General features: G+C 51.5%; 1 protein-coding gene across 1 annotated transcript in view; it reads right to left on the minus strand.

Annotated features, from left to right (window-relative positions):
- The window catches only part of FSTL3 (follistatin like 3), a 74136-nt gene that overhangs the window by 45738 nt on the left and 6804 nt on the right, over window positions 1–21594 (minus strand). The window contains exon 2 of the mRNA XM_085637582.1: window positions 20252–20437. Within this exon, the coding sequence (XP_085493708.1) occupies window positions 20252–20437 (186 nt within the window). The remainder of the gene's footprint in view (window positions 1–20251; window positions 20438–21594) is intronic.

Raw genomic sequence — 21594 nt, forward strand, 5'->3', positions numbered from 1 at the left:
ACGTAAAGGTCAGGCTGGCGGTAACGACAGAGTAATGCTAATACCACGCTAGGCTGTTACCTCCAGAGTTCGCACAAACCTCTGAATTAGCTCCTGGCGCTCATATAAATTTGGAATTAATTAACAGATCTTGTATTTCTATTTATCCCCCAATAGTTGGCTGGTTTCGGGTGTGGCGTACACGAGGTGCCCGATTACACGCCCAACAGCCTGGTTAATGGACTCCTGCACTAGGAATCGCAGACCGGGCTTTGAGGCGCGTTGCACTGGTCTCTTTTTTGCAATCATCGGATCTCAGAAGAAATAGCTTTTCAGTGACAATGTGCATCTGTACACCTTTCTTCCCTTATGAGGGTGTCTGACCCCTGACTAAGGGCTACTGGTAATCAATGTGCTGTGATTGCCACCATACCCTGATACGTTGCCTCAGCAACGCCGGCATCAGAGGCAAGGCCCTGGAATGGATCTCCTTCCTCTCCGGAAGAACCCAGAGAGTCCGCCTCCCCCCTTCAGATCCACAGCCACAGAGATCATCTGCGGCGTCCCCCAAGGATCCTTCCTCAGCCCCACCCTCTTCAACATCTACATGACCCCCCTGGCGAACATCGCACGAAAACACGGACTCGACCTCATATCCTACGCCGACGACACCCAGCTCATCTTATCCCTCACCAACAACCCCACCTCAGCTAGAACCAGACTACACGAAGGCATGAAGGAAGTAGCGAACTGGATGACAGACAGCCGGCTTAAACTGAACACAGAGAAGACGGAGGTCCTCATACTCGGCCCTACACCCTCCGCCTGGGACGACTCCTGGTGGCCTCCCGCCCTGGGCAGCACTCCCCAACCCACCGACCACGCACGCAACCTCGGCTTCATCCTGGACTCATCCCTCTCCATGACCAGACAGGTCAACTCGGTGACCTCGGCATGCTTCATCACCCTCCGCATGCTCCGCAAGATCTTCCGCTGGATCCCCACCGACACCAGAAAGACCGTCACCCACGCCCTCGTCACCAGTCGCTTGGACTATGGGAACACTCTGTACGCCGGCATCACCATCAAGCTGCAGAGGAAACTGCAACGAATCCAGAACGCTGCCGCAAAACTCATCCTGAACATACCCCGCCACCACCACATCTCCGGACACCTGAAGAAACTTCACTGGCTCCCAGTCAACAAGAGGATCACCTTCAGACTCCTCACCCACACACACAAAGCCCTGCACAACCTCGGACCAAAACTCATCAACCACCGCGTCTCCTTCTACACTCCTCCGCGCACCCTACGCTCGACCGGACAAGCCCTGGCAGCCGTACCCCGCATCCGCAAAGCCACCGCCGGAGGAAGATCTTTCTCTTTTGTGGCAGCGAAGACCTGGAACTCCCTTCCCAGCCACCTTCGCGCCATACCTGACCACCTCTCCTTCAGAAGGCAGCTCAAGACCTGGCTCTTCGAGCACTGACCCCCCCCCACCCCCCCAGCACCTTGAGACCCTTACGGGTGAGTAGCGCGCTTTATAAATGTAACTGATTGATTGATTGATTGATTGAATGGCTTTCAGCCAATGAGAGATGCTGATCTGTGGTGTGACCGGCTGTCACTCAAAGCTTTCAGTGAATGAGAGAGGCTTATCTGTGGTGTGACCGGCTGTCACTCAAACGTTCCAGCCAATGAGAGAGGCTGATCTGTGGTGTGACCGGCTGTCACTCAAAGGTTTCAGTGAATTAAAGAGCCTTTATCTGTGGTGTAACCGGCTGTCACTCAAACTTTCCAGCCAATGAGAGAGGATGATCTGTGGTGTGACCGGCTGTCACTCAAAGGTTCCAGCCAATGAGAGATGCTGATCTGTGGTGTGACCGGCTGTCACTCAAAGGTTGCAGCTAATGAGAAGGCTGATCTCTGGTGCGACCTGCTGTCACTCAAAGGTTCCAGCCAATGAAGAGAGGCCAATTTGTACTGCGAACGGCTGTCACTCAAAGGCTTCAGCCAATGGAGGGGCTGCTATGAACTGTGACCAGCTGTCACTCAAAGGCTTCAGCCAATGGTGGCAGGAAGGGCTGCTCGGTGAATATTAGTGTTTACTCCTGTAATTTATAGTAGTGTTGTGCAAAAGTCTCATAATTTGCTTTTGCATAATTGTGTGAAATTACATAAAATGACACATACACAAAATACAAATCATTTGGAGATATATCTTTGAGCCAAATGCGTCCGTCCATCAATATTTGCATCAGCGACACATTTTGCGGTGCAAAAAAGCATGAAAAGCACAAAGTAACGAGACAACAGCTGCTTGCGCTCTGGCAGGTTGTGTGATTCCAGTGCAATTGCCGTAGCATTTACAGCGCGAGTGATTATGTGTGTAAGAAGCATAACATGAAATCCCCAAAATTACGCGTCATAATTTAAATGTCCCTGAGTCTCATTTATAACGGTAAAGTCGTGTTAGAGCGACAGTGCGTGTCCACGAGGCTGTGAACGCTGGGCTGGAAAAAGAGGGAGACCACAGGGGGAGCCTTTCACATCAGAGCAAAGGGACCGGACAGGGCAGGCTCCCGGCCGACATGGGCTGGAGCCAAGACTCACTCTCAGCGTCTCCAAGACAGGCCCCGATCCGGACTCTGCGCTGGGTCAGCCTGCTCCGAGAGAGGGTTATACGAGATGGGCTCCTGGCCAGCTGGAGGCAGCAAAGGAGGGAGAGAGAGAGCTAGAGAGAGCCAGAGAGAGAGAGAGTGAGAGAGATAGAGAGAGAGACAAACAGAGAGAGGGAGAGAGAGAGAAACAGAGAGAGAGAGAGGGCGAGAGAGTGACAGAGAGAAAGAGAGCAGGAGGGAGCGAGAGCGAGAGAAACAGAGAGAGGGAGACAGAGGCAGAGGCAGAGATAAAGAGAGTGGGAGGATGAGAGAAGAAGAGAGAGAAACAAAGAGGGGGAACAGAGAAACAAAGAGAACAAGAGAGAGAGAGAGAGAGAGAGAGAAACAAAGATAGAGAGAGACAAACAGAGAGAGGAGGAGAGAGAGAAACAGAGAGAAACAGAGAGAGAGAGGGCGAGAGAGTGACGGAGAGAAAGAGAGCAGGAGGGAGAGAGAGCGAGAGAAACAGAGAGAGGGAGCCAGAGGCAGAGATAAAGAGAGTGGGAGGATGAGAGAAGAAGAGAGAGAAACAATGAGGGGGAAACAGAGAAACAAAGAGAACAAGAGAGATAGAGAGAAACATAGAGGCTGAGAGAACAAAAGAGAAACACATAGACAGAGAGAGAGGAGACAGAGAGAGAGAGAGAGAGTGAGAGATTATGCGCACCCCTTCCTCTCTGTCTTTATCTATTAATAGCTCTTTCTCTTGCAGGCTCTCTCTCACCTTCTGTATTTTTCTCTGTCTCTCACTGTTTCATACTCTGTCTGTGCTTCTTTGTCTCTTTCACTTGTTCTCCTCCTCTGCTTCTCTATCTCTATATTTGTGTCTGTCTCTGCCTCGCTACCTGTTGCTTCCTCTTTCTCTCTCTTGCTCAGTTCCTACTACTCCATGACATCTCACTTCCAATTTCCTATTCTAAACCGTACCTTTTCTCTCTCTCAGCCTCTCTCACTCCTTTGCTGTCCTTTAGAAATGCTGTCTTTTCATTGGTGAACACACTTAGTAGTCCCTCCTTTTGGAATTTTGTATCCTCCCATTAGGACTGCCCCTCTTACATGTGTTCTTAATGTTCAGGTTATTTATACTTAGAGAGAACTCTTTTTTTTTTAGTTGGCCTGCCTCTTTGCTCGTTAGCTGTTGTGTTTTCTTGTGCAATGAAACTTTGCTCGCTTAATTTACTTGCCGTCATTTTATGCCTCCCCTCACCCCTCCCCACAACACTGCATCGGTTGCTTCCTGTCCTTTAATCTCCCCGTGAATCCCCCTCAGCCCTACCACAACACTGCCCGCAGGCCCCCCACCCCTCGAGGCCACTGCTGTTTTTTATGTTTGGTTGATTTAGGCATAATTTTCTGTACAGTGCCCTTGTTTTCTTATCCCCTTGCCGCCTACCTCCACCCCTCTGTACGCCTCGAGATCTCTGCATTAAATTCTTTCTCCTGGCCTCTGCCGTCCTCTGCCCCGTGACTGTGGGGCCCTGCGGAGTTCCTTCATGGGACTCCTGGCACTGGGGTTTCTGGGTGAGTAACCTGGCCTGTGAGCTTCCTACATGAAGCCTTTGTAGTCCCTGTTGAGTCCCCGGTGGTGGGTTTTATCTGCTGCTTGTCTCGTCCATGGTGATCCAGCATAGCCATTTCATTTTTAATCCATCATTGACTCAAGGCGTTGGGCATCATCGTTCAAAGTTCATGGAGGTTTTGGGAGGAATGGGTTTGTCAAAGAATTTGGGGTGCCAGTCACCTCATAAAGGGACAGCTCGCGAGATACACTGTCCCCCATCTGTGTTCTGGGTTCTGCGACCGCCCTTTGAAATAGTCAAAGTGGACCAGGATCAGACACTTTAAAGATCTGACCTTTAAACTTGGTATCGCTGGGAGCTTGGGAATCTTAGCCAGGGTGAGCCGTGTCAGAATGTGTGTGGCTTTCTCTTTAAAGCTATCAGCCGTGGTGACGTCATACCTTGGCTTGTATGCATCTAATAACAACGGGCTGCCCTATCTGTACCATGCGCAGCCCCCTTGGCATCATAATGTGTGCCCATGGGGAGGGCTTCAGGTGGGCTCTTCTAGTCCATTGTGGGTGGGCAGCAAGGCCTGGGCTTCCCAGTGGAGAGCCCCCCAGCTCAGAGACACCCCACTTGCCTCCAACCGAGGTTGCTCCTGGTGGCCACAGAGACACCTCTAGACACGCGCCCTCGTCTGTCGCTTCGGAGGCCTTTCCTCTCGGTATTCCTCTGTCTGTCTCTGACTATAACAATTCATCCCCTCTGTCTCGCGGTCTCAGCCTCCCCTCTCACCCTTCGTCTCCCTTCGTTAATGTCTCTCTTTCTCGCCCCTTTCTCATCGCTCCACCCTCTCGTTCTTTGTGTCTCCCTTGCTCTCAGTCTTTCACCCCTTCCCTTTTTTCTCTCTTCATTTATAGCTCTCTTTCACTGGGATCTTTCTCTCGTTTTTCATCATTCCCAGCCTGTACTGTCCACCTTCACCCCTCTGTACCTGTACCTTCACCCCTCTTTATCTGTACCTGTATCTGTGCCTTCATCCCTCTGTATCTGTATCTCTACCTTCACCCCTCTGTACCTGTACCTTCCCCCCTCTTTATCTGTACATGTATCTGTACCTTCACCCCTCTGTATCTTTACCTTCATCCCTCTGTACCTGTATTTCTACCTTCACCCCTCTGTACCTGTACCTTCACCCTCTTTATCTGTACCTGTATCTTTACATTCACCCCTCAGTACCTTCACCCCTCTTTATCTGTACCTGTATCTGTGCCTTTACCCCTCTGTATCTGTAGCTCTACCTTCACCCCTCTGTACCTGTACCTTCACCCCTCTTTATCTGTACCTGTATCTGTACCTTCACCCCTCTGTATCTTTACCTTCATCCCTTTGTACCTGTATTTCTACCTTCACCCCTCTGTACCTGTACCTTCACCCTTCTTTATCTGTACCTGTATCTGTACCTTCACCCCTCTGTATCTTTACCTTCATCCCTCTGTACCTGTATCTCTACCTTCACCCCTCTGTACCTGTACCTTCACCCCTCTTTATCTGTACCTGTAACTGTACCTTCACCCCTCTGTATCTTTACCTTCATCCCTCTGTACCTATATCTCTACCTTCACCCCTCGTTATCTGTACCTGTATCTGTACCTGCACCCCTCTGTATCTGCACCTGTACCTTCATCCCACTGTATCTGTACCTTCATCCCTCTGTACCTGTATCTGTACCTTCACCCCTCTGTATCTTTACCTTCATCCCTCTGTACCTGTATCTCTACCTTCACCCCTCTGTACCTGTACCTTCACCCCTCTTTATCTGTACCTGTAACTGTACCTTCACCCCTCTGTATCTTTACCTTCATCCCTCTGTACCTATATCTCTACCTTCACCCCTCGTTATCTGTACCTGTATCTGTACCTGCACCCCTCTGTATCTGCACCTGTACCTTCATCCCACTGTATCTGTACCTTCATCCCTCTGTACCTGTATCTGTACCTTCACCCCTCTGTATCTTTACCTTCACCTTCACCCCTCTTAACATGTATCTGTACCTTCACCCTTCTTTATCTGCACTTGTATCTGTACCTTCACCCCTCTGTAGCTGTACCTTCACCCCTCTGTACCTTCACCCCCTGTATCTTTACCTTCACCCCTCTGTACCTGTATCTGTACCTTCACCCCGCTGTATCTTTACCTTCGCCCCTCTGTACATGTATCTGTACCTTCACCCCTGTTTATCTGCACCTGTACCTGTACCTTCACCCCTCTGTATCTGTACCTCCTCCCTTCTGTACCTGTATCTGTACCTTCACCCCTCTGTATCTGTACATTCACCCCTCTTTATCTCTACCTCTATCTGTACCTTCACCCCTCTGTATCTTTACCTTCACCGCTCTGTACCTGTATCTGTATCTGTACCTTCACCCCTCTGTATCTGTACCTTCACCCCTCTGTATCTGTACCGTTATCTGTACCTTCACCTCTCTGTACCTGTACCCTCACCCCTCTGTACCTGTATCTGTACCTTCACCCCTATGTATCAGTATCTGTACCTGTACCTTCACCCCTCTGTATCTGTACCTTCACCCCTCTGTACCTGTATCTGTATCTTCATCCCTCTGTATCTGTACCTGTATATGTACCTTTACTCCTCTGTAAAGCACCTGTATCTTCACCCCTCTGTATCTTTACATTCACCCCTCTGTACCTGTACATTCACCCCTCTTTATCTGTACCTGTATCTGTACCTTCCCCCTCTTTATCTGTACCTGTATCTGTACCTTTACTCCTCTGTAAAGCACCTGTACCTTCACCCCTCTGTACCTGTACCTTCACCCCTCTGTACCTGTATCTGTACTTTCACCCCTCTTTATCTGTACCTATATCTGTACCTTCACCCCTCTGTTTCTTTACCTTCACCCCTCTGTACTTGTATCTGTACCTTCACCCCTCTTTATCTGTACCTGTATCTGTACCTTCACTCCTCTGTATCTTTACCTTCACCCCTCTGTACCTGTATCTGTACCTTCACCCCTCTTTATCTGTACCTGTATCTGTACCTTTACCCCTCTGTATCTGCACCTGTACCTTCACCCCTCTGTATCTTTACATGCACCCCTCTGTACCTGTACATTCACCCCTCTTTATCCCTATCTGTACCTTCACCCATCTGTACCTGTATCTGAACCTTCATCCCTCTGTAGCTGTATCTGTACCTTCACCCTTCTGTACTTGTACCTTCACCCCTCTGTACCTGTATCTGTACCTTCACCCCTCTGTACCTGTACCTTCACCCACTTGTACCTGTATCTGTACCTTCACCCCTCTGTATCTGTATCTGTACCTTCACCCCTCTTTATCTGTACCTGTATCTGTACCTTCACCCCTCTGTATCTGTACCTTCATCCCTCTGTAGCTGTATCTGTACATTCACCCCTCTGTATCTGTACCTTCACCCCTCTGCACCTGTATCTTCACCCCTCTGTATCTTTACATGCACCCCTCTGTACCTGTACATTCACCCCTCTTTATCTGTACCTGTATCTGTACATTCACCCCTCTGTATCTGTACCTTCAAACCTCTGTATCTGTATCTGTACCTGTACCTTCACCCCTCTGTATCTTTACCTTCATCCCTCTGTATCTGTATCTTCACCCCTCTGTATCTGTACCTTTACCCCTCTGTATCTGTACCTTTACCCCTCTGTATCTGTACCTGTACCTTCACCCCTCTGAATTTTATATTCACCCCTCTGTACCTGTACCTTCATGGGCTCTGGTTCAGGCAGCAGTCCATGCTAACTTGAAAGGAACACTCCTTCCGCTTCCAGGGCTGCATGTGGAGCTCGGTTGCTGTGTCCTAGTTCTGCTGGTCATGGGCTCTGGTTCAGGCAGCAGTCCACGCTAACTTGAAAGGAACACTCCTCCCGCTTCCAGGGCTGCATGTGGAGCTCGGTTGCTGTGTCCTAGTTCTGCTGGTCATGGGCTCAGGGGGGAACAACCTTTACAACGCAACTTTTACAGCGCACTGCCATTACAACAAAACTGTTACAACGCAAGTGGATTTACAACGCATGCCATTACAACGCAAGTCTTTACATCGACTTGCGCTAGATGGCGTGCTAACATTACAAATAGTGTAGTTTACTATCCCAACACCTTCCCTACTGTTAAGTGGACTGGAGTTGGAATTGTAAATTACACTTTTCTGATGTTAGCACGCCATCTAGCGCAAGTCGATGTAAAGACTTGCGTTGTAATGGCATGCGTTGTAAATCCACTTGCGTTGTAACAGTTTCGTGGTAACAGCACGCGTTGTAACAGCACGCGTTGTAACGTCATACATCCGGGCACAGGTTCAGGCAGCAGTCCATACTAACTTGAAAGGAACACTCATCCCGCTTCCAGGGCTGCATGTGGAGCTCGGTTGCTGTGTCCTAGTTCTGCTGGTCATGGGCTTTGGTTCAGGCAGCAGTCCATGCTAACTTGAAAGGAAGACTCCTCCCGCTTCCAGGGCTGCATGTGGAGCTCGGTTGCTGTGTCCTAGTTCTGCTGGTCGTCGGCTCTGGTTCAGGCAGCAGTCCATGCTAACTTGAAAGGAACACTCCTCCCGCTTCCAGGGCTGCATGTGGAGCTCGGTTGCTGTGTCCTAGTTCTGCTGGTCATGGGCTCTGGTTCAGGCAGCAGTCCATGCTAACTTGAAAGGAACACTCCTCCCGCTTCCAGAGCTGCATGTGGAGCTCGGTTGCTGTGTCCTAGTTCTGCTGGTCATGGGCTCTGGTTCCGGCAGCAGTCCATGCTAACTTGAAAGGAACACTCCTCCCGCTTACAGGGCTGCATGTGGAGCTCGGTTGCTGTGTCCTAGTTCTGCTGGTCATGGGCTCAGGTTCAGGCAGCAGTCCATGCTAACTTGAAAGGAACACTGCTCCCGCTTCCAGGGCTGCATGTGGAGCTTGGTTGCTGTGTCCTAGTTCTGCTGGTCGTTGGCTCTGGTTCAGGCAGCAGTCCACGCTAACTTGAAAAGAACACTCCTCCCGCTTCCAGGGCTGCATGTGGAGCTCGGTTGCTGTGTCCTAGTTCTGCTGGTCATGGGCTCTGGTTCAGGCAGCAGTCCATGCTAACTTGAAAGGAACACTCCTCCCGCTTACAGGGCTGCATGTGGAGCTTGGTTGCTGTGTCCTAGTTCTGCTGGTCATGGGATCTGGTTCAGGCAGCAGTCCATGCTAACTTGAAAGGAAGACTCCTCCCGCTTCCAGGGCTGCATGTGGAGCTCGGTTGCTGTGTCCTAGTTCTGCTGGTCATGGGCTCTGGTTCAGGCAGCAGTCCACGCTAACTTGAAAGGAAGACTCCTCCCGCTTCCAGGGCTGCATGTGGAGCTCGGTTGCTGTGTCCTAGTTCTGCTGGTCGTCGGCTCTGGTTCAGGCAGCAGTCCATGCTAACTTGAAAGGAACACTCCTCCCGCTTACAGGGCTGCATGTGGAGCTTGGTTGCTGTGTCCTAGTTCTGCTGGTCATGGGATCTGGTTCAGGCAGCAGTCCATGCTAACTTGAAAGGAACACTGCTCCCGCTTCCAGGGCTGCATGTGGAGCTCGGTTGCTGTGTCCTAGTTCTGCTGGTCATGGGCTCAGGTTCAGGCAGCAGTCCATGCTAACTTGAAAGGAACACTCCTCCCGCTTACAGGGCTGCATGTGGAGCTTGGTTGCTGTGTCCTAGTTCTGCTGGTCGTCGGCTCTGGTTCAGGCAGCAGTCCATGCTAACTTGAAAGGAAGACTCCTCCCGCTTCCAGGGCTGCATGTGGAGCTCGGTTGCTGTGTCCTAGTTCTGCTGGTCATGGGATCTGGTTCAGGCAGCAGTCCATGCTAACTTGAAAGGAACACTCCTCCCGCTTCCAGGGCTGCATGTGGAGCTCGGTTGCTGTGTCCTAGTTCTGCTGGTCGTCGGCTCTGGTTCAGGCAGCAGTCCATGCTAACTTGAAAGGAACACTCCTCCCGCTTCCAGGGCTGCATGTGGAGCTCGGTTGCTGTGTCCTAGTTCTGCTGGTCATGGGCTCAGGTTCAGGCAGCAGTCCATGCTAACTTGAAAGGAACACTCCTCCCGCTTACAGGGCTGCATGTGGAGCTTGGTTGCTGTGTCCTAGTTCTGCTGGTCATGGGATCTGGTTCAGGCAGCAGTCCATGCTAACTTGAAAGGAACACTGCTCCCGCTTCCAGGGCTGCATGTGGAGCTCGGTTGCTGTGTCCTAGTTCTGCTGGTCGTCGGCTCAGGTTCAGGCAGCAGTCCACGCTAACTTGAAAGGAACACTCCTCCCGCTTCCAGGGCTGCATGTGGAGCTTGGTTGCTGTGTCCTAGTTCTGCTGGTCACGGGCTCAGGTTCAGGCAGCAGTCCATGCTAACTTGAAAAGAACACTCCTCCCGCTTCCAGGGCTGCATGTGGAGCTCGGTTGCTGTGTCCTAGTTCTGCTGGTCATGGGCTCAGGTTCAGGCAGCAGTCCATGCTAACTTGAAAGGAACACTGCTCCCGCTTCCAGGGCTGCATGTGGAGCTCGGTTGCTGTGTCCTAGTTCTGCTGGTCATGGGCTCAGGTTCAGGCAGCAGTCCATGCTAACTTGAAAGGAACACTCCTCCCGCTTACAGGGCTGCATGTGGAGCTTGGTTGCTGTGTCCTAGTTCTGCTGGTCATGGGATCTGGTTCAGGCAGCAGTCCATGCTAACTTGAAAGGAACACTCCTCCCGCTTACAGGGCTGCATGTGGAGCTCGGTTGCTGTGTCCTAGTTCTGCTGGTCATGGGCTCTGGTTCAGGCAGCAGTCCATGCTAACTTGAAAGGAAGACTCCTCCCGCTTCCAGGGCTGCATGTGGAGCTCGGTTGCTGCGTCCTAGTTCTGCTGGTCATGGGCTCTGGTTCAGGCAGCAGTCCATGCTAACTTGAAAGGAAGACTCCTCCCGCTTCCAGGGCTGCATGTGGAGCTCGGTTGCTGTGTCCTAGTTCTGATGGTCGTGGCTCTGGTTCAGGCAGCAGTCCATGCTAACTTGAAAGGAACACTCCTCCCGCTTCCAGGGCTGCATGTGGAGCTGGGTTGCTGTGTCCTAGTTCTGCTGGTCATGGGCTCTGGTTCAGGCAGCAGTCCATGCTAACTTGAAAGGAACACTCCTCCCGCTTCCAGGGCTGCATGTGGAGCTGGGTTGCTGTGTCCTAGTTCTGCTGGTCATGGGCTCTGGTTCAGGCAGCAGTCCATGCTAACTTGAAAGGAACACTCCTCCCGCTAACAGGGCTGCATGTGGAGCTCGGTTGCTGCGTCCTAGTTCTGCTGGTCATGGGCTCAGGTTCAGGCAGCAGTCCATGCTAACTTGAAAGGAACACTCCTCCCGCTTCCAGGGCTGCATGTGGAGCTCGGTTGCTGTGTCCTAGTTCTGCTGGTCATGGGCTCTGGTTCAGGCAGCAGTCCATGCTAACTTGAAAGGAACACTCCTCCCGCTTCCAGGGCTGCATGTGGAGCTCGGTTGCTGTGTCCTAGTTCTGCTGGTCATGGGCTCTGGTTCAGGCAGCAGTCCATGCTAGCTTGAAAGGAACACTCCTCCCGCTTCCAGGGCTGCATGTGGAGCTCGGTTGCTGTGTCCTAGTTCTGCTGGTCATGGGCTCTGGTTCAGGCAGCAGTCCATGCTAGCTTGAAAGGAACACTCCTCCCGCTTCGAGGGCTGCATGTGGAGCTTGGTTGCTGTGTCCTAGTTCTGCTGGTCGTGGGCTCTGGTTCAGGCAGCAGTCCATGCAAACTTGAAAGGAACACGCCTCTCGCTTCCAGGGCTGCATGTGGAGCTTGGTTGCTGTGTCCTAGTTCTGCTGGTCATGGGCTCTGGTGCAGGCAGCAGTCCATGCTAACTTGAAAGGAAGACTCCTCCCGCTTCCAGGGCTGCATGTGGAGCTCGGTTGCTGTGTCCTACTTCTGCTGGTCGTCGGCTCTGGTTCAGGCAGCAGTCCATGCTAACTTGAAAGGAAGACTCCTCCCGCTTCCAGGGCTGCATGTGGAGCTCGGTTGCTGTGTCCTAGTTCTGCTGGTCGTCGGCTCTGGTTCAGGCAGCAGTCCATGCTAACTTGAAAGGAACACTCCTCCCGCTTCCAGGGCTGCATGTGGAGCTCGGTTGCTGTGTCCTAGTTCTGCTGGTCATGGGCTCTGGTTCAGGCAGCAGTCCATGCTAACTTGAAAGGAACACTCCTCCCGCTTCCAGAGCTGCATGTGGAGCTGGGTTGCTGTGTCCTAGTTCTGCTGGTCATGGGCTCTGGTTCAGGCAGCAGTCCATGCTAACTTGAAAGGAAGACTCCTCCCGCTTCCAGGGCTGCATGTGGAGCTCGGTTGCTGTGTCCTAGTTCTGCTGGTCATGGGCTCTGGTTCAGGCAGCAGTCCATGCTAACTTGAAAGGAAGACTCCTCCCGCTTCCAGGGCTGCATGTGGAGCTCGGTTGCTGTGTCCTAGTTCTGCTGGTCATGGGCTCTGGTTCAGGCAGCAGTCCATGCTAACTTGAAAGGAAGACTCCTCCTGCTTCCAGGGCTGCATGTGGAGCTCGGTTGCTGTGTCCTAGTTCTGCTGGTCATGGGCTCTGGTTCAGGCAGCAGTCCATGCTAACTTGAAAGGAAGACTCCTCCCGCTTCCAGGGCTGCATGTGGAGCTCGGTTGCTGTATCCTAGTTCTGCTGGTCATGGGCTCTGGTTCAGGCAGCAGTCCACGCTAACTTGAAAGGAACACTCCTCCCGCTTCCAGAGCTGCATGTGGAGCTTGGTTGCTGTGTCCTAGTTCTGCTGGTCATGGGCTCAGGTTCAGGCAGCAGTCCATGCTAACTTGAAAGGAACACTCCTCCCGCTTCCAGGGCTGCATGTGGAGCTCGGTTGCTGTGTCCTAGTTCTGCTGGTCATGGGCTCTGGTTCAGGCAGCAGTCCATGCTAACTTGAAAGGAAGACTCCTCCCGCTTCCAGGGCTGCATGTGGAGCTCGGTTGCTGTGTCCTAGTTCTGCTGGTCGTCGGCTCTGGTTCAGGCAGCAGTCCATGCTAACTTGAAAGGAAGACTCCTCCCGCTTCCAGGGCTGCATGTGGAGCTCGGTTGCTGTGTCCTAGTTCTGCTGGTCGTCGGCTCTGGTTCAGGCAGCAGTCCATGCTTACTTGAAAGGAACACTCCTCCCGCTTACAGGGCTGCATGTGGAGCTTGGTTGCTGTGTCCTAGTTCTGCTGGTCATGGGCTCTGGTTCAGGCAGCAGTCCATGCTAACTTGAAAGGAACACTCCTCCCGCTTCCAGGGCTGCATGTGGAGCTCGGTTGCTGTGTCCTAGTTCTGCTGGTCATGGGCTCTGGTTCAGGCAGCAGTCCATGCTAGCTTGAAAGGAACACTCCTCCCGCTTCCAGGGCTGCATGTGGAGCTCGGTTGCTGTGTCCTAGTTCTGCTGGTCATGGGCTCTGGTTCAGGCAGCAGTCCATGCTAGCTTGAAAGGAACACTCCTCCCGCTTCCAGGGCTGCATGTGGAGCTTGGTTGCTGTGTCCTCGTTCTGCTGGTCATGGGCTCAGGTTCAGGCAGCAGTCCACGCTAACTTGAAAGGAACACTCCTCCCGCTTCCAGGGCTGCATGTGGAGCTCGGTTGCTGTGTCCTAGTTCTGCTGGTCGTCGGCTCTGGTTCAGGCAGCAGTCCACGCTAACTTGAAAGGAAGACTCCTCCCGCTTCCAGGGCTGCATGTGGAGCTCGGTTGCTGTGTCCTAGTTCTGCTGGTCGTCGGCTCTGGTTCAGGCAGCAGTCCATGCTAACTTGAAAGGAACACTCCTCCCGCTTCCAGGGCTGCATGTGGAGCTCGGTTGCTGTGTCCTAGTTCTGCTGGTCGTCGGCTCTGGTTCAGGCAGCAGTCCATGCTAACTTGAAAGGAACACTCCTCCCGCTTCCAGGGCTGCATGTGGAGCTCGGTTGCTGTGTCCTAGTTCTGCTGGTCATGGGCTCTGGGTCAGGCAGCAGTCCATGCTAGCTTGAAAGGAACACTCCTCCCGCTTCCAGGGCTGCATGTGGAGCTCGGTTGCTGTGTCCTAGTTCTGATGGTCGTGGCTCTGGTTCAGGCAGCAGTCCATGCTAACTTGAAAGGAAGACTCCTCCCGCTTCCAGGGCTGCATGTGGAGCTCGGTTGCTGTGTCCTAGTTCTGCTGGTCATGGGCTCTGGTTCAGGCAGCAGTCCATGCTAACTTGAAAGGAACACTCCTCCCGCTTCCAGGGCTGCATGTGGAGCTTGGTTGCTGTGTCCTAGTTCTGCTGGTCGTCGGCTCTGGTTCAGGCAGCAGTCCATGCTAACTTGAAAGGAAGACTCCTCCCGCTTCCAGGGCTGCATGTGGAGCTTGGTTGCTGTGTCCTAGTTCTGCTGGTCGTCGGCTCTGGTTCAGGCAGCAGTCCATGCTAACTTGAAAGGAAGACTCCTCCCGCTTCCAGGGCTGCATGTGGAGCTTGGTTGCTGTGTCCTAGTTCTGCTGGTCGTGGGCTCTGGTTCAGGCAGCAGTCGTGCGTTGTGTGTGACTGTAGTAACAACACTCTCTGGAGCAAGCTGTGTGAGCTGGAATTGGGGTCGCTGGGATCTGGCCAGCCGGCCTTCTCGCCTTCTTGTCCTCGTAGAGGTCGAATCATTAATATGTCTGGAGGTAGCAGAAGTGGCATCACCTTTAACTAGTATGACATTACCTTTGACTAATGACATCACAGGGTTTCCCCCTTGACCCGCCCACAGCCCCTGAACATGCTCCCATTTGCTGGTGAGGGTTCAGTGAGCGAGCGATGGGTGCACACTACAGGCCCTGAGAGCCTAGTTTACTTTCTGTTCCTGTCAGTGGTTTATATTGGGGTGCTGGGGTCCCCGAGGCATTGGGCTGAAGGGTGAGAGCCTGAGGTTCCTGCCCCGGTACTTTGGAACCTAGACGAGCTCATCAGCTGCCCTGAAATGTAACCCTCGTCGCCATTGGCTGAGGACTGCACCGGAAGCTGCCTCTCACTCTGACCCTGCTTGGGCTCTTCCACCCCGAGTGAGAGGTTGTTTCTCTCTGCGGGGAGGGGGCTGAGGGGGCAAGAGAGGCTGTTTGTCACTGGCTGCTGGCGCAGGAGGGCGGCCACAGATGTTTAGTGTTAGACCCTATCTGGGAGTGGTGCTTGCTTCTGCTGAAGTGCCTTTCAACTGATTTTAAGGACTTTCAACAGGTTCTTTCTCCATGGGAGGGAGGTGGGGTTTTCCAAAAAAGGTACAGAAGAGGTGGAGAGAGCGAAGAATTCAGATGGAAAAAGAAGCACAGAGACAGACTGAGAAAGAAGAGAGAAGAGAAACCATTAGAGAGGGTGACAGGGACTGGAAGAATCAGAAATATAAACAGAAGGAAACAGAAAGGTATTGGAAAGAGGCAGGGCGACACTAAGAAATATTGAAAATGCAAAACAAAGAGAGAGCCAAGCAAAGAAAGTAATAAGTAAGAAGAGAGACAGAAAGAGAGATACAAAGAGAGAGAGAGAGAGCATAGCAAGGAGAGTCAGAGAGAGCAACAAAGAGAGGGGGGACTAACACAAGCAAAGAGGGCGAGAAAGAGGAGGTACAGATGAGAGAAGAGACAATCAGAAGAGGGGCGTTGAGCAGGAAAGAGAAAAGGCAGAAACAGGTAGAGAAACAGGTACAGAGGAGTGAAGGGACAGGCACAGAGGGGTGAAGGTACAGATAAAGAGGGGTGACGGTACAGGTACAGATACTGATACATAGGGTTGAAGGTACAGGCACAGAGAGGTGGAGGAACAGGTACTGAGAGTTGAAGGTACATATACAGGTAAAGAGGGGTGAAGGTAGAGGCACAGAGAGGTGAAGGTACAGATACTGAGAGGTGAAGGTACAGATACAGGTACAGATTCAGAGGGATGAAGGTACAGATACAGGTACAGAGGGGTGAAGGTACAGATACAGGTACAGAGGGGTGAAGGTACAGGTACAGAGGGGTGAAGGTACAGATACAGGTACAGAGGGGTGAAGGTACAGATACAGATACAAATACAGAGGGGTGAAGGCACCGATACAGATACAGATACAGAGGGGTGAAGGCACAGATACAGGTACAGAGGGGTGAAGGTACAGATACAGGTACAGGAGTGTTCCTTTCAAGTTAGCATGGACTGCTGCCTGAACCTGAGCCCATGACCAGCAGAACTAGGACACAGCAACCGAGTTCCACATGCAGCCCTGGAGGCGGGAGGAGTGTTCCTTTCAAGCTAGCATGCTTTAAATGGACATCAAATTCAGTCACAAGTCACCAACAGTCTCTACCTGCTCGCAGCTCTGCACCGGTGGGATGAGGCCTGTGGGGACCACTGGCACTGGGTGGGAGGGGTCGCAAGGGTCAGCCTATCTGAAGGAGAGAAAAGCAGTGTTCACTCTTCCTAAACAATCACTACTAAACTTTCACTCCTCTTAAACCGTCACTGCTCCTAAAAATCAGAGAAGTTAATCAAATCTCACCAGCTAAATGTGTATGAAAACACTCTGAAGCACAGGACATCGAGTTAACTTCTAAACAGGGCTAGAAATATTGGATATGCTTTATGCGCTTGAAGTTGGGGATTGTACGAGTTCGTGGGTCCCATTGCGCTGTGCAATAATATCCAAGCTGCACCTCACTGACGAGGCCCGACAAACCTGAAACTGGTCTGGAGTTGCTTGTGATCCCGTTCAGGGGGGATGTGGTCTTGCTGTACGGGCTCGGCTGTTCCTATTGGTGCTGGACCAGTACCATTTTACGTATGGCTGCTACCACTCTGGAGTGGTTTCGTGGCCCATGTGCGCTGTGCCATAATATCCAAGCTGCTCATCACTGACGAGGCCCAACAAGGCTGAAACTGGTCTGGAGTTGCTTGTATTCAGGGGGGATATGGCCTGGCAGTGCAGGCGAGACTGTTCCTATTGGAGCCGGACCAGTACCCGTTTGCATATGGCCACTCCCACTCTGGAGTGGTTTCGTGGCCCCTTGTGCGCTGTGCCATAATATCCAAGCTGCACCTCACTGACGAGGCCCAACAAACCTGAAACTGGTCTGGAGTTGCTTGTGTTCCCGTTCAGGAGGGATGTGGTCTTGCTGTACGGGCTCGGCTGTTCCTATTGGTGCTGGACCAGTACCATTTTGCGTATGGCTGCTCCCACTCAGGAGTGGTTTCGTGGCCCCTTGTGCGCTGTGCAATAATATCGAAGCTGCTTGTCACTGTTGAGGCCCAACAAGGCTGAAACTGGTCTGGAGTTGCTTGTGTTCCCATTCAGGGGGGATGTGGCCCGGCAGTGCGGGGAGGCTGTTCCGATTGGAGCTGGGCCAGTACCAGTTTGCGTATGGCTGCTCCCACTCGTGAGTGGTTTTGTGGGTGAAAAACTATGGACTACAATGCGGCCTAAGCCAGTGCCAGAGGCTGGGACGTCTGCAAGCATTCCATCCACCAATTTGTATTGTTTGGGTTGTACAATTACTCCGCCATGAGCCTCCTCCTCCTCCGGGGTGAAAACTGTTCATAAGAGTAAAATCAAATTAGTAAGAATAAGGCAGACAAAGCGTCTGGGAGGCAGGGTTCCCACGCAATGTCTCCGGAAGGGCGGGCGGCACGGAAATGATAATTACAAGATGTGTACACTGTCTGAAGACCTAGCATGTAGTAACTGAAACAAATTACCTTGTGGTTACATGCAAATGCTGCATACTTTTCATGCTCCTCAACAACAGAAATTCCCACATAGGTTGCCAACTTCACCCACAGAAAAACAGAAGTCTGGCATTTCTAACATTCCTGAGGCAGACACAATTCAAGCCTGTGGCTCTCGGGGTCATTTATACTCTGGTGGGCATCCTTCCAGGTTCTGGAAGCTCTGGCATCTGCACCCCTGGCACACAGAGCTGCCCACCATGTCTGGAGATGCTCACAGGGACCTCTGTAATGAAATGCGTCCTCTGTGCAGCGAATGCTCGTACGCTAGCCATGAAAGCGGAGTGCGCTGCCATCTTGATGCAGCGCACGCTGAGCTGTCTTTCACTTTGGGGCAGCGACACCCCGAAGCAGACCTTTGCTGGTGCATAGCACAAGGCGACTGTCTCTGACATGCAGGGAGTTTTCTCCATGACAGTGAGGGCATAATTCAGCATATACCTGCCCGGGTTCCTGATGCCCCACAGCTCTATCCTCTGAAAGGTAAACCAGGAGCAGCCCTAAATGTGGCAGAGTGGCTGCAACGGTCACCCTGCTATTTGGGCGGAGCATGGACTGCCCGCGCAGTCTGGGCGGAGCATTAACCGCCCGCGGCCTCTAGGCAGAGCATGGACTGCCCGCACGGTCTGGGCGAAGCATTAACCTCCCACGGTGTCTGGGCGGAGCATGGACCGCCCGCCCAGTCTGGGCGAAGCATGGACCGCCCGCCCAGTCTGGGTGGAGCATTAACCGCCCGTGGTGTCTGGGCGGAGCATTGACCGCCCGCGCAGTCAAGGCTTTACGCTGTGAGCATTTGCAATGTGAAATCTCAGCACCCACAATGCAACAGTGCACGCAGATCTGCAGTGCTTCGTTGCACAAATGGCAATAAATTGCAGAGATCGTTAACTAATATGTAGGATGAAGTCACACATGCTAAAAATACAACGCCTGTCCTAAGTTTAAATTACAGCAGCATAATTCACGTCATTTGGGGGATTTCGTGTTACGCTTGTTATGCAAAATTACCAAAATGACTCCATTACGCCACTTCTAGTTTTTACATGCCATTTGTAGTGAAAATTTACCATGAACACGCAAATAGCTGTAAATGCAGCCGTCCACCACAAATTGACATAAGGACGTATTTCGCGCCAAAATAAAGTGTGAAATGACATTTGCATTTCATGTGATTATGCATAATTTCACATGATTTTTACAGTAATTTTCCGTAAATACACTAAAGCAAACTAAGCGAATTTTGCAGACCCATAAAAAAGCCTAGTTTGTCTGACACTAAACAAAGTTGTAAAGGTGAGCGAGGCGGGCCTTCGGTGATTTTGTTTTTAATTACTCAAACCCCACCTTCCAGTACACATCCCCGCGCGCTGAGAGCATCCCAGGGGCAAGTCACGAGATACGTGTAATTGACTGGAAGTGACACACATAATGCACTGAAAGATCACAGGGTTCACCACATGCCTGTTGTGTTGCACCCGTGTCCATTCGTTGCTGGGATTCCACGCAGGGCCAGGTCACACCGCTTTGTGTGGCTGTAGTTCACGTTGCTGTGCATGCTCGGGGTGTCTCTTTAGGGGCGCTCTCAGACGCAGTGCTCTTTCAGTGCTGCATCGAGACACCCCTTTTGTGCAAAAAGTCACTCTCTAATTTGGACAGTTTAACCTACGAAGAAAGGCTGCGGAGATATGTACATTCTCAGGGAGGGGCATGTCTGATTTATATTTTTATTTTTTCTCTTTTTTAAATAGTGCTAACATGTGTTTGTCAGTTTTTAATAGGAACATGTGTCTGTCAATCTACATAATAAATAACCCTTTGGAATTATTTAAAAAATGGGAATATGTAATTTGCTCTATTTGCTGACCAGCCCCTGAATACTAATCATACTATTATAAATTCTCAATATATTTTGTATGGTTTCTTTTATTTTTATGTATATGATCTTTGTCTCTTTTATGGAGTTGAACATAAATCTGAATAGAGATTTTGACCTGGATCTGAATGATGCTTTTATTTGTGGCACATTGCGGCACGCGGCACCCAGTTGAGTTGCATAGGCGCACGCGCTACCGTTTGCTAGCCCTCAGCGTACATGCCTGCACGGGAAGGCGAGCAGACCTGCAGTCATCGCTGTGGGGGCCATTTGCCTGTGAAGTCCAGCATGTCACTTACCTTTACACAGAGGGTTAGCCATGTGCCACACAGCCCAACGTGGAATTGTACACTTCAAGAAAGGGTTGAACGTTTGCCCCTTTGGGTGGTAATCCTGAGGGATGTTCCATGCTCGATGGCCTGAGGGCACCCTGGCATTATCTGGGGGTTGCGTGAGGCACAATGAACCGTTGCCCTATCATCGGCAATCACCGGCCGCTTTGCGCACACCTACCTTTACAAGGGACGCAGGGCACGAGGCCCAAGAATCCCAGCAGGCTGATTTTATTGGCTGGGTCTGTGAAGTTGGACCAGGCGGTGTCCACGTTCCCGCCACTGCAGCACTCCTCCCACGTGACGGACATCATCAGCGCCAGACTGCACTTGGCATCCCTGCCCTGCTGCAACCAGCAGATGCCATCTGTGGGAGAGAGACACACATCACACCTCATGAGACACCCATCACAGGGCCAGAAGAACTTCTGGGGGCCTCCCCTGCTCACAGAGGCCACCCGGCACTGGACCCCACAGGAGAAGCCTGTGGGAAAACCCCATTGTAGAATGCTGTGGTTGTATGTTAGAGAGCCCCCAGTCTAAGGGCTTATCACTGAAAGCCGATAGGTTGATATACCATGGGCGAAGCCTAAAGGAAAATCTCACAGTAAAATCCTGTAGGATCCCTCTTTGGAGACCTCCAGTCTAAGGACACACCACAGAGAGGTGAGTTCATATTCTGTGGGTGAGACGTATACAAAGATCACTCTGAGAAGCTCCTACACGCCCTTGGAAGAACATGAGTCAACGTATCACGGACAGAGCTTGTAGGAAAATCAGTGTGAGACAATCCTGTGAGATCACTCTGAAACAGACATGCCATTGGAAGACCACATGGAACTGTCCATTTGGAACAGCCAATAATATTAAACTGTGGAAGCCTCCCATGGAAATAGCCTTTCTAACATCTGATTGGAAGAGCCATGGATTCTATCCCAGATAATCACCCAATAAAAGCATCCCTTTGCAACATACCTTGACAACCACCAATTGGGGTAATTTATTGAAACATCCAGTAGGAGCAGTCTATAAAAACAAGCCGCCTGCAGGTGTTATGCCATGAAACGTGGCCCAGTGTAGGCCCAGCAGGGCCATGTCAATGTCAGATTATCAGAATAACCACTCACTATGCAAATTAGGTCCATTTGTATTTTTTGTATATCAATTTCTGTCATATGGCTAGCTTCAAAATCTGAAATGGACCTGCCTGCCATATCTATGTTGGCCACCCATTTATCCGGTTGTGTTGCCCGCACCTGAATAGCGTATCTGCCTTTTGTACGGCTTTAGACCGATTTTAGGTGTTGGAACATTTTTCTGACCGGATCTTGGGTTTCCCCTTGCCTGGAGCCATGGTCTTGCGGTAGCCTAGCTCTTGATGATTGAAGATGGGTTTGTTCAATGGTCTGTTTATGGTTGATGCGTTTTATCACACTAGGGTGAATATGGTGTGTCCGATGGTGCAGGGATCTGTGATGTGTACTCTAGGTGTGGATGAGTGGGCTGACCCATTTATTGTGCCCA

This window comes from Triturus cristatus, chromosome 12 (assembly GCF_964204655.1).
Source record: "Triturus cristatus chromosome 12, aTriCri1.1, whole genome shotgun sequence".
Classification (NCBI taxonomy): Eukaryota; Metazoa; Chordata; class Amphibia; order Caudata; family Salamandridae; genus Triturus; species Triturus cristatus.